Genomic DNA, 13,415 nt, shown 5'->3' on the forward strand with positions numbered 1-13,415 from the left:
CTTTGACATCTGGTGGGAGGGCATTCCGCAGGGCGGGTGCCACTACCGAGAAGGCCCTCTGCCTGTAACTTGGCTTCTCGCAGCAAGGGAACCGCCAGAAGGCCCTCAGCGCTGGACCTCAGTGTCCGGGCAGAACGATTTTATCAGAATTTATATATGGCTTGCTTGGCAAAAGAAAACAACAGTGCCTTAAAGCCATTTATTGTAACATGTTCCCTAATTTATTATCTAGGCCAGGAGGTATGTTCCCTTTACAATGCCCTGTTTCAGATTAAAGTTCGCGGTGACCATAAACCTGCACCTCTTTTCAAGCTGCGGCTCTTTCTGAAGGAGGAAACCTCTCTCTCTTGACAGGAACGAAGCCATGGCTGACGAGAAACGCAGGAAGGCATTTCAGCAAGAGGTCACCTGCCCCATCTGCCTCTGCTACTATACCAGCCCGGTGGTGCTAGACTGTGGGCATTGCTTCTGCCGTATGTGCATCGTGAGATGCTGGGAGGAGCCGGGCAGAGATTCCAGGTGCCCCGAGTGCAGAAGCACCGTTGCGAGGAACTTGAAGGTGAGCCGAAATATCTCCAACTTTGTTAAGATGCTCAGGGACTGGGACGCTTCCGCAGAGAGAGATGCTCGAAAAAGGAGGTCGGAATGCCAGAGGCATCAGCATCCCTTGGATCTGTTCTGCGAGGACGACCGCGTCCCCTTCTGCGGAGATTGTGCCGGACCCCAAGAGCACAGGGGCCACAGAGTGGTCTCCGCGGAAGAAGCCGTCCAAGTATACAAGGTAATAATGAGCGGTGGATGGGAGTGGCCCCTTCAGGGTTCAAATTCTGCTCATAAATCTGTTCAGTGGCATAAAGACTTGGGAGATTGCAAATAACAATTTGGGAGCCGGCACCCAATTCTCTTTCTCTCTCTAGATCAGGTGCGGGGAATCTTATGCCCTCCTGATGCTGAGAGCCAGTGTGGTGTAGTGGTTAGAGCAGGCATAGGCAAACTCCGGCTCTCCAGATGTTTGGGACTACAATTCCCATCATCCCTGACCACCGGTCCTGTTAGCTAGGGATGATGGGAATTGTAGTCTTAAACATCTGGAGGGCTGGAGTTTGCCTATGCCTGGGTTAGAGTATCAGAGTAGGAGACCCGGGTTCAAATTCGCACTGAGCCTTGAAGCTCACTGGGTGACCTTGGGCCACTCACTGCCTCTCAGCCTAATCTACTTCACAGGCTTGTTGGGAGGATTACATGAGGAGGAGAAAACCCTGGAGAAAAGGGTGGGATAATGTATAAACAGATACATAAAACTACAACTCCCATCAGCTCCAGCAAGCATGGACAATGGGAGTTGGGATCACTGGCCCCTGAAGGTTGTGAATCGCCCTGAGATCTTGCGGCAGCTAGACTGGTGACTGGGAGTGGCCGCCGAGACCACATAACACCAGTCCTGAGAGATCTGCATTGGCTCCCAGTACGTTTCTGAGCACAATTCAAAGTGTTGGTGCTGACCTTTAAAGCCCTAAACTGCCTCGGTCCAGTATACCTGAAGGAGCGTCTCCACCCCCATTGTTCAGCCCGGACACTGAGGTCCAGCGCTGAGGGCCTTCTGGCGGTTCCCTCATTGCGAGAAGTGAGGTTACAGGGAACCAGACAGAGGGCCTTCTCAGTAGTGGTGCCCACCCTGTGGAACACCCTCCCTTCAGATGTGAAGGAAATAAGTAGCTATTCTATCTTTAAAAGGCATCTGAAGGCAGCCCTGTTCAGGGACGTTTTTAACATTTAACGCTGTATTGTTTTGAATACTTGATTGGGAGCTGCCCAGAGTGGCTGGGGAAACTCAGCCAGATGGGCGGGGTATAAATAATAATAATAATAATAATAATAATAATAATAATAATAATAATAATAATAATAATCTCCTGTATCTAAATCTAATTATTATTAATAACAATGAAAGCTAAGAGCAAATGGTCCCCCCACACCTGCTCTATGTGACTGTTTTGATGGGTTTGTGCAATGGAAAACTCAAGAAAGCCCTTTTCCTTTCCTTCCAGGGACAGATAGGCAACTGCTTGGTGACTTTGAAGGAAGAGAGAGAAACACTTCTGGTCTATAAAACAGAAACAGAAACGGAAAGGCAGCACCTGATCGTCAGTATCGCTAGGACTGGGAAATGAATGAGTTCTAGAAGCAATATTTTTTGGGGGTGGGGGGAGTTGAATATTAAATACATCCCACCAGATGTCAAAGAGAACAACTACCATCAGACTTTTAGAAGACATCTGAACGCAACCCTGTTTAGGGAAGCTTTTAATGTTTGATGTATTACGGTATTTTAATATTTGGTTGGAAGCCACCCAGAGTGGCTGGGGAAGCCCAGCCAGATGGGCGGGGTATAAATAATAATAATAATAATAATAATAATAATAATAATAATAATAATACAAAGGATCTGGAGCCATTTTTCCTGGAACAGATTATAAGGTAAAGTTAAAGGGACCCCTGACCATTAGGTCCAGTCGTGACCGACTCTGGGGTTGTGGCGCTCATCGGAGCTGGCGTACAGCTTCTGGGTCATGTGGCCAGTATGACTAAGCTGCTTCTGGCGAACCAGAGCAGCGCACGGAAATGCCGTTTACCTTCCTGCCGGAGCGGTACCTATTTATCTACTTGCACTTTGATGTGCTTTTGAACTGCTAGGTTGGCAGGAGCAGGGACCGAACAACGGGAACTCACCCCCTCGCGGGGATTCGAACTGCCGACTTTCTGATTGGCAAGTCCTAGGCTCTGTGGTTTAACCCACAGCGCCACCCAATACTCTGTTTGATGATCCAGCAAAATCCCTAATCTTGTTGCTGAAATAACTGGATACACAATAACACATGACCCTAAGGCACTACAGCGAGTTATTTGGACAAGTTGGAGGTGACACAAGGACCTGGTCTCCTGGCGCCACCATTTCTTAAGCCAGGTTGTCTCAGTGACTCTGACTCTCATTAGTCAGAAAGAGACAGAGAACAGGACCTCCAATGCCAGAGATCAGGAAGCCCATGAAAACTGAGCTTCCCTTGCAGTTTTGTTCTGCACCTCACCCCCAGGGATCTAGGTCTTCCAAAACATCACCAGGGAGCTGAATTCTCCTCAAGGCCAGTCTATTCAGCTTAGCTGTAAACAGGCTAGGAATATTATATTGAAGTGGGTGGGCCAGGCTTAGTTTAAATTTTATTTTTATTTTTTAATAATAATTTTTATTGGTTTTACAATTCATTCACAAAAAAGAAAAGCACAATCCAAAAATAGAGAATTCTTCAGATTCTCTGACTTCCATCCTCCCTTTTGTGGGATCCACTAATAATAATTTTCACTGCATATTATATTGTCTTCCATATATCTATACATCTCTATTTTCTCCTATAGTTCTTTTCACATTGCAAGCGTCATTTCAATCCTAATGTTTTTAACTGTTTTCAATGTTCTGTCAAATATAATTTAAATTTTCCCCAATATTTTATTGTCCTGATAGGATAAGCCTTAAGTTTTAGAGCCACTGGTTTCCTTGGAAATGGCTGGTCACCAATAACAAGTGTTAATTCAGAGAGAATATTTAAGGGTGGGCCCCGTTATCCTTCAGGAAACTCCTCCCCTATAAAACGCTGATGTGATATTTGGGACAATTCAGAAGGGACCTTCCTAGGGAAGCTTTTAATGTTTGATATATTACAGTATTTTAATATTTAATGGGAAGCCGCCCAGAGTGGCTGGGGAAGCCCAGCCAGATGGGCGGGGTATAAATAATAAATTATTATTATTATTATTATTATTATTATTTTATTAGTATCTCTTGATGCCGTGAAGACTAGCTATATTCCTGAAAATGCCCTCCTTGCCCCCTCTCATCCCCCAACCTCACCCACCCAACTCTTATCTGTGGCAGAGGCAAATAGAGAAAGAGAGAGAAAAGACGGTGGCCGAGTTCAGACGTCTGCACCAGTTCTTGGAGGAAGAAGAGGACCTTCTGCTGGAGAAAATGCAAGAGCTGGAGGAGGAGATTGCAAGGAAAAGGGAGGAGCACCTGGACAGGATCTCCAGGGATCTCATACCCCTTGAAACTCTCATCCTGGAGATGGAGAAGAGGCTTCAGCGGCCAACCAGTGAAGTCCTGCCGGTGAGACTGTGAAATAATAATAATAATAATAATAATAATAATAATAATAATAATAATAATAATAATAATAATTAATAATAATAATTTATTTATATCCCGCCCTCTCCAGCCAAAGCCGGGCTCAGAGCGGCTAACAACAGTAAAAGTAACACAATTTACACAAAATCACAACCAATTAATTGAAATACATTCTAAAATCAATTCATTCTAAAAAACCAAGCAGGCCAGATCCCTTTGCGGTACAAGGCTGGCTCCAAATCATTGTGTGCCTCTGGCTATGTAGGGTGGCAGCCAAGGCTGTAGCAGTCGGGAGCAGGAAAAACATGAGATGAATTCATCTTAAGAAACCAGAAGCATTTTTGCTAGGGATAACAGGGGATGAATTAAAAAAGGAAGATTACAAACTATTCATGTACGCAACGACCGCCGCTAGAATCTTAGTGGCTCAGAAATGGAAATCCCAAGAAATCCCAACTTTAATGGAGTGGCAGACAAAAATGTTTGAATACATAGAACTGGCGAAATTGACTTATAAGATTTGGAACCAAAAGTAAGCAAAGTTTGAGAAGGATTGGAGTAAATTTGTTGAATATATCCAGAGTAATTGTAAGAATTTAAAAACTGTATCAGGATTAATGTAAATCTTGTGATGTGGATGGAGTGTAAATAAGAAACTGTAAGAAAGGATTTGAGACATGAAAACCGTTGAAGGGATGGAAGGAAGTCTGGGCGCAATAAGGCACATTGAAAATAAGAAGACATGCAAATTTTTGAATGTAAGAGTATTTATTTTATTTGTTACAAAAAAGCAATAAAAAGTATTTGGGGAAAAAAATATTCATCTTAACGCAGAGTAGAGACACCTGCTTAAAGCAAATGGGATCGGACGTTTTCTGCTCTTTGCTCATGGTTGGTTGTCTAATGGCTTCCAATGGCTCATTCCTGCCCCACTTCTGAGCTTCCCAGAGGTTGATGTTGCCAGAGGGAGGCTGCCCTTTGCCTTGGTCTGATCCATCAGGGCTTCCCTCCTGCTTCCGTTTAAGAGGTTGTGTTATCTTCTGGGGCTGCATAATTTCTAGCGCTGAGGGCGTTTAGGTAGTTCCCTCGCTGTGAGAAGTCAAGTTACAGGGAACCAGGCAGAGGGCCTTCTTGGTAGTGGCACCCGCCCTGTGGAACGCCCTCCCACCAGATGTCAAAGAGAAGTACAACTACCAGACTTTTAGAAGACATTTGAAGGCAGCCCTGTTCAGGGAAGCTTTTAATGTTCAATAGTCAAAATAAAAAAATTCCTTCCTGTAGCACCTTAAAGACCAACTAAGTTAGTTCTTGGTATAAGCTTTCGTGTGCATGCACACTTCTTCAGATACACTGCATGCACACGAAAGCCTATACTAAGAACTAACTTAGTTGGTCTTTAAGGTGCTACAGGAAGGAATTTTTTTATTTTGACTATGGCAGACCAACACGGCTACCTATCTGTAAATGTTCAATAGGTTATTGTATTTTAATATTCTGTTGGAAGCTGCCCAGAGTGGCTGGGGAAACCCAGCCAGATGGGCGGGGGTATAAATAATAAATTATGATTATTATTTAGTCGGGTGCTTATACTTCACCCTTCGGGGCATGGGGTTGGGCGGGGATTGTATGGTCTGGGGCAGGCACTAAGTTCCCTTTTCTTTCCCCATTTTTGCTGCAGGATATTGGAAGCCTTTTGAAGACGTAAGTGGATCTCACTCATTTCCCTTTGTTTCATTGGTAATGGTATGCCTACAGGTTGAAAACATGGTGGTGTTGAGGTTTGTTTGCCCTTAAGCATCTAATGCCTTTTTACGGGCATAAATGGGTGTCTTGAAATTGAAACCTGCCCTGTTTTCATTCCAAAAATCACTGGTTTTAGCAGTGCTCCTTACTGTCTGTTACATCCATTTGTATCTTTTGCTGCTATGGCAGTTTTAATGTCTTCCATTATCACATGGTGGCTGTTATGTACTGAGTTGAATAGGATCCAAAATGCAGCAGTCTGATTGGTCCTAGAACAATGCAGCAGTATGATTGGTCTGCAGGAGCCACCCAATCCAGCTCCAGATGGAAGTGAATCCACAACCTGATTGGCCTACAGGAGAATTCCGGAATTAGCCAATCACGTGCAGCCCATTGTGTAAATAATGTATATAAAGCAGATATTAGGGGGAACTTTCATTCCTCCTCACTACTATGAGCTGAATAAAGAGCATGAAATCCACTCTCGACTCCGAGTATATTTCAGTGGCCTTCCATATCCAACACAGAATTTCTGGTAACTCTCTCTGATGTGGCTGTTGTCACTCTTTCCCCTGCCTGGGATTTTTGTGTGGTTTTAAACTGACCTCTGGCGAAGCTCTGACTAGGTCTGGGCAATATGTCGAAATATCATCCCAAACCATTTGAAGTCCATATCATGCTATCAGTTTCATAGTTTTTGATCTGGCAATATATTGCAAATCATGATCTCTCCCCCCCCCCTCTCCTTGTGTGTGTGTGTGTGTGTGTGTGCTACGCAAAAATCACAATGTGGGGGAAACTGTTCAGACATTGCGATATATCAGTATACAGTGGTACCTCAGGTTAAGTACTTAATTCGTTCTGGAGGTCCGTTCTTAACCTGAAGACCACTTTAGCTAATGGGGCCTCATGCTGCTGCTGCGCCTCCAGAACAAGATTTCTGTTCTTATCCTGAAGCAAAGTTCTTAACCTGAAGCACTATTTCTGGGTTAGCCGAGTCTGTAACCTGAAGCGTATGTAACCCGAGGTACCACTTTATCACGATGTTTAGCTGGTGATATTTCACAAAGATGAAAACCAAATATCACCCAGCCCTAGTTCTGACAAGGAGCTGAGAGGCCTCCACTTGGCTAAGTAAAATGTCATCAAAATAGGGATTAGTTAGGGATACCAAACATCAGAAGGTCTGTTATACTGTGGTACCTCTGGTTACATACACTTCGGGTTACAGACTCCGCTAACCCAGAAATAGTGCTTCAGGTTAAGAATTTTGCTTCAGGATGAGAACAGAAATCATGCTCCGGCGGCGTGGCGGCAGCAGGAGGCCCCATTAGCTAAAGTGGTGCTTCAGGTTAAGAACAGTTTCAGGTTAAGTACGGACCTCCGGAACGAATTAAGTACTTAACCTGAGGTACCACTGTACAGAGTTAGGCCATTAAAGCAAGAACTTTAATATAGTGGCCATACCTCTTCCTTCCATTTATTTTTGTTCAGTGCAATCTAGGACTTTGGACCAGATGGAGAGCTGTTAGGATTCTTTTGTTTTGTTTTAAGGTTTGAGGAGAGAGAGGTGATTAAGACACCGGTGGTTTTTTCTCCTGCATTAAACTGGAGGGCGTGGGAATTCAGTGATATGAACCCATTTCTGGAAGGCGTCATACAGGAATTCAAAGGTAAGGAAGAATGGTTGCAAGGATTTTGGTCCGGCTGTGATTTTGGTCCAGATCTGAGTGTGTGGCGAGGAGCAAAGTCCTTTGTAATGTTGCCGGGGACAGGACAATTGAGAAAGCTGTTATTGTTCATTAGTGGAATGGGCTCTGCTCAACATTCCTCCTGCAACCTCAGCCCATCATTTTGTTCTTCGGAATTGTTTTGAAGTTACTCTTCAGTTCATCTTTCCGGACACTGTAGAAACCATACCAGTGTGCTGCTGAATCGCTCTTCCTTTTCCTTCCCCAGATGCCCTAACATCTGATCTGAAATATCTGAAGAAAGGTAAGCAGAGAGGTCTGATAAAGATCTGGATATCAAGCCTTCTCAGGGTTCTGATTCTCTTCTCGTTCAAATGTGGGCAAAGTCTGGAAGAAAGAGGCGCATCCTTATCTTCAACGTGGTGTCTGATTTTTAGGGTGACAAGACAGTTTCCCAAGACAGTTTTGAAGCTCAGGATGTTTACTGATCCTTCGTCCAACGGATTCTTAAATATTTATATTTTATTAAGTTTCTGTACGGCCCTTCATCTGAGGATTGTGTGGTTTACAATACAGTTGTACCTTGGTTGTCAAATGCCTTGGTACTCGCATGTTTTGGCTCCTGAATGCTGCCAATCCGGAAGTGAGTGTTTTGGTTTGCGAACTTTCTTTGGAACCCGAATGTCCAACGTGGCTTCTGATTGAATGCAGGAAGCCATGCCTTGGTTTCTGAACATTTTCAGAAGTTGAACGGACTTCCAGAATGGATTCTGTTCAACTTCCAAGGTACGACTGTACAGTGGTACCTCGGGTTACAGACGCTTCAGGTTACAGACTCCACTAACCCAGAAATAGTACCTCAGGTTAAGAACTTTGCTTCAGGATGACAACAGAAATCACGTGGCGGTGGCAGGAAGCCCCATTAGCTAAAGTGGTGCTTCAGGTTAAGAACACTTTCAGGTTAAGAACAGACCCCCAGAACGAATTAAGTTCTTAACCCGAGGTACCACTGTATAGAAAACATTAAAATGCATCACATGGCAACAACTGGATTATGATCCCTGTTCTCTTCTGTTTGTTCCCCCTCCCCACAAAAAAACCCTCCAATAGCAAAAGTGACTCTGGATCCAGAGACAGCTCACCCCCAGCTCATTCTGTCTGCGGATCGCCTGAGTGTGACGTGCGGAGATATGTGTGAAGAGGTGCCCGACAACCCAAAGAGATTCAGCCAGCTCACGGTGGTGCTGGGAAGAGAGGCGTTCACAGAAGGCCGATATAGTTGGGAGGTTACTGTAGGGAATGAGGAAGAATGGGCTCTGGGGGTGGCCCGGAAATCTGTGAGGAGAAAGGGCATGTTCAACTTCACTCCCCAGGAAGGGGTCTGGGCTATGGGGAAGTGGAGGGGTCAGTACAGGGCCCTCAGTGATAATCCTTATCACCTGCACCCCAGCGGTGAGCTCAGAAGGATCCGAGTGACTCTGAACTACACTGGGCAGCGAGTTGCCTTTTTTGACGTCGACAGAGGAATCGCCCTTCTTGCCTTTGCAGGGGGTTCCTTCTCCGGAGAAGACCTTCTCCCCTTCTTCTGGCTGCAGGAAAGAGCCCATCTCAGGCTCTCTTCATAGAACAGCCAAAATAGTGCAGGAGGTCAGAAGAAAAATATTGCACTTCTGCCTGCTGGGTGGTTATTTGGGGGCAGGGGGGCAGCAACTGGGAGTTTTGGAAAGACCTGGGGAAAACACTCTCAGCGCATTTGAATGACAGGTGAATGCCTAGAAGGTACAAAATGATATTATTCCCTAATATGGATTCCTTCTCTCCATGGCCCCCCAAAATTGATTTACCACTTCAGACATGTCAATGCTACCTATATGCCATAAATGCCATCCTACAGGGTAAGTTTATTTGGGGGTGGGGTTGTGATTGAACTATTGTGATCATTGTGAAAGTGGACAATATTTCATTTTATAGCACTTTTTCCCTTAAAGAAAATCGGCAGTTTGTTCAGCAAAAGTATCACTGTATTCTAAAAAAAGAAATTAGAATTCAGTCAAGACATGTTTTTGGCACACATGTCCATCTTGTGTACTTGTATTAATGGGTTCTTTTGATTTCTTTAGACTGTAAAAGCAGTCTGTAGGTATGTTTAGCTCTTTATAATAAAATAGTATTCTTATTTTCCGAAATAGATGTACTTAAAGTGTCTTGCTTCAAAATACAGCCAAGCCATGCTAAAATAAAATGGTGTGGAGTAATATAGTAAAATTTATTAGTGTTAATGAAAATCTGGGGTGATAAGGGTTGCAGCCCGGAAAGCAGCTAACGTAGCACCAATTTTTAGCAATAGATCTGGGGGAATCTTTGAAATTACAGGTCGGTTTGATTAACAGCTGTCCCAGGGAATCTGGTGGAAAGTATTGTTAAAGATTAAAATAGCCACGTCTATAGAACAGTGTTTTCCAAACTTGGGTCTTCAGCTGTTTTTGGACCACAACTCCCATCATCCAAAGCTAGCAGGACCAGTGGGCAGGGATGATGGGAATTGTAGTCCAAAACAGAGAACCAAGTTTGGGAAACCCTGATATAGAAGAACAAGCCTCGCCAAACCAGGAACCAGCATGACTTCTGCAAGGGCAGGTTGAGTCTCACAAACCTGTTACGAGTTCCTTGAGAGCATCAGCAAGCAGGTCAATAGCAACTTGTAAGGTCACCATACAATTATGAGCATTTCCCAAGCATGTTAATTGTGATTTCAGGACATTGCTGTTAGGAAGGGGGGGGTGGATCATAGCTATCAACCGTCCCTTATTTGGCGGGAAAGTCCCTTATCCCAGCACTGTGTCCTGCTGCTGTCCCTTATTGATGATGTCCCTTAAATTTCCTGGGTTTCAAAGGAAGCAGCTCTTCTCCCTCCCTCCCTCCCGGCCAGGGAGGAGGGAGGCTCCAACTGTGTTGCTTGGCTGCGTTGCTCACCCAATAAGGAGTCTAAGAATGGGGGGTGGAGCTTGCATGCCTTGTGCCGATCAAATCGGCCACGTTGCCTGGGGACTCGCCTTTGCTCAGCGCTTCCCAGCGGAGAGGTGACGGTGGTTTCCCTTGCTGCATCCCCTTTGCCGGGTTGCTGCGCTGTGGGAACCACCGCTTGAGGCTTCGTTTGGCTGCTGGTTGACTAAAATCCCTTATTTTGGCTGCTGATCCCTTATTTTCGAGGCTGCTGGTCCCTTATTTTCAAATCTGTAAGTCGGCAGCTATGGGTGGGATATATGATCCAGGATATCCCAACTTTACTTTGGAGTTCAGGGATACCTGAACTGCCCTTCCGTTTTAGCGTTTCAAACTTCTGAGCAAATGAAGACTTGGGAACTTGTAACAAACCTTAGCATTGAGTGCAAGGCGCTCTTCCCGCTCCTTGTGATTCCCAGGAATTGCTATCATGGTGCTGGACAATGAATGGAGAACGTAGCCATTGTGGTTTGTAGTTACAGATAGGCTCAGCATCTCTGAAATTACAGCCGCCTTGCTTGGAACCAGAACCAGTGTGGCTGGTTTTTCTGACATGTAACACATAGATGGGTGGCCTAGAAATACTCTTAATTATTGATTGATTGATTGATTGATTGATTGATGTCCCCTGCCACTTTCCCCTTGGGAGTTATAGCAGCTCCAGTGCATTTGTAGATTTCATGTGACTGAAGTCTTACGCAGAAGGAATTCACAAGGAATTGTTAGTGCGGAGAGGCCATATCGGGTTAAAGACTTAGCTAGTCCAGCATCCTTATAGTTTATCGACAAAGCCATGGGGAGCAGAGTCCTTGGAGCTTCTGTCCTTGACTGGCTACATTTCTCATGGCAGGGATTTTGATTCTGTTGCTGTCTTGCCAAATGCAAGGTGGTTCTTTTTAGAATTAGATTCAGAAGCAAGTGGGTGAGAAGATTACAGATTTTATTCCAAACATCAAGCGAAATATACATTACCAAGGAGCACTTCAATCGGCCACTGAGAAGCCCTTAAGAAGTGGCAAAGTGCTAAAAATTAGAAATTACTTGAAAGTATTAAAATAGGCCTAGGACTAAATTAAACGGCCTCAGTCCTGTATACCTGAAGGAGCGTCTCCACCCCCATTGTTCAGCCCGGACACTGAGATCCAGCGCCGAGGGCCTTCTGGCGGTTCCCTCATTGCGAGAAGTGAGGTTACAGGGAACCAGACAGAGGGCCTTCTCGGTATTGGCACCCACCCTGTGGAACACCCTCCCTTCAGATGTGAAGGAAATAAGCAGCTATCTTCTCTTTAAAAGACATCTGAAGGCAGCCCTGTTCAGGGAAGTTTTTAATATTTAACGCTGTATTGTTTTTAACACTTGATTGGGAGCCGCCCAGAGTGGCTGGGGAAACTCAGCCAGATGGGCGGGGTATAAATAAATTATTATTATTATTATTATTATTATTATTATTATTATTAATTATTATTATTAGTTAATTAAATAAATAAGATTGAGAACCTTAAGGAAAGTTCAGAAATTTTACTTTAATTGGAATACTGTCTTTCAAAAAATGATATCAGAAAACTGCTACATTTTAATTACAAGGAAATTCATACGGGAGGGCTCAGAGGAAGCCCAAAATAAGTTTATGAGGCTAGAAGTCTAAATAATTAATTAATTTGTGTGGTTTAGGTATCTACCGGTACCTTGTTTTTTATTTTCTTTTTTGTTTATATTTGTGATCTTGTCTTTTATTTCTTTGTTTTTTCTGTTTCTCTTTTGTAAGAAACTTAATAAAAATCATTTAAAAAAAAAAGAAGTGGCAAAGTGACCCCCAAGTAGCCGTAGATGCACAAAAGGCCACGTGGAGTTTTTGAGTGCCATGCACAACAACTAGATATTTTATAGACCTGTGTCCTGTTAGGGCTAATACAGGTTCTACGAACTACTGTGCACCAAAAGACAAAAAGCCGGGCCGTACATCAAAGGCTTTTACTGACCAGGATAGAGAAAGCAATAAAACAGATAAGCAGAGCCAGGAAGAGATAATCCGAGACAGGAAGAGCTGACCATGTCAGATCACTTATCTCCTCGAAATCACCGTAATCTTACAGTTGCCGGCTACTCTGGATCAGGCAAATCAGGCACTTTGCTCCGTTCTCTGCCGGATTAGGAGCGCTACAAATTGTTGCTCTGGCCAGATGTGGAGACAGAAGGACAATCCAGCTTGGATCCACTTTGCACACCACTCTTGTCCCGCAATATCTCAAAGGTGAGAGATGTTGTTGTTGTTGTTTAGTCGTTTATTCGTGTCCAACTCTTCGTCACCCCATGGACCAGAGCACGCCAGGCACTCCTGTCTTCCACTGCCTCCCGCAGTTTGGTCATGTTCGTAGCTTCGAGAACACTATCCAGCCATCTCGTCCTCTGTTGTCCCCTTCTCCTTGTGCCCTCCATCTTTCCCAACATCAGGGTCTTTTCCAGGGAGTCTTCTCTGCTCATGAGGCGGCCAAAGTATTGGAGCCTCAGCTTCAGGATCTGTCCTTCCAGTGAGCACTCAGGACTGAGTTCCTTAATAATGGAGAGGTTCTTGCAGTCCATGGGACCCTTAAGATGTTCAGTTTCGGTTTCAGTTTCTGTTAATTGGTTCTCGTGGGAAACTTGCAGATTCTAGCTTCACCAATTAACTCCAGCTGGTGTCAATTTACTCTTGGCAGAAAGCCCAGGTCTGCTTGACCTAGAAACTACTTACTCTGATTGGTTAACGAGCAGCACTCAACTCTGTTATCTAGGGATTGCTAGCACAGTTTGGTGTGAGGTGT

The 13,415-nt window shown here is 44.4% G+C and overlaps 1 protein-coding gene across 1 annotated transcript; it reads left to right on the forward strand.

The window, feature by feature from the left end:
• Positions 1 to 364: 364 nt before the first annotated feature.
• On the forward strand, positions 365 to 9,699 carry LOC308579774 (E3 ubiquitin-protein ligase TRIM7-like; the record flags this gene model as incomplete). The annotated part of the gene is made up of 7 exons (XM_081180707.1): positions 365 to 781; positions 2,049 to 2,144; positions 3,929 to 4,159; positions 5,856 to 5,878; positions 7,475 to 7,593; positions 7,880 to 7,915; positions 8,722 to 9,699. 7 exons carry the CDS (start codon positions 365 to 367, stop codon positions 9,234 to 9,236), a joined length of 1,437 nt encoding a protein of 478 aa, XP_081036833.1. The 3' UTR covers positions 9,237 to 9,699.
• Positions 9,700 to 13,415: the final 3,716 nt, after the last annotated feature.

This window comes from Podarcis bocagei, assembly GCF_964188305.1.
Source record: "Podarcis bocagei genome assembly, chromosome: 2".
Lineage (NCBI taxonomy): Eukaryota > Metazoa > Chordata > Lepidosauria > Squamata > Lacertidae > Podarcis > Podarcis bocagei.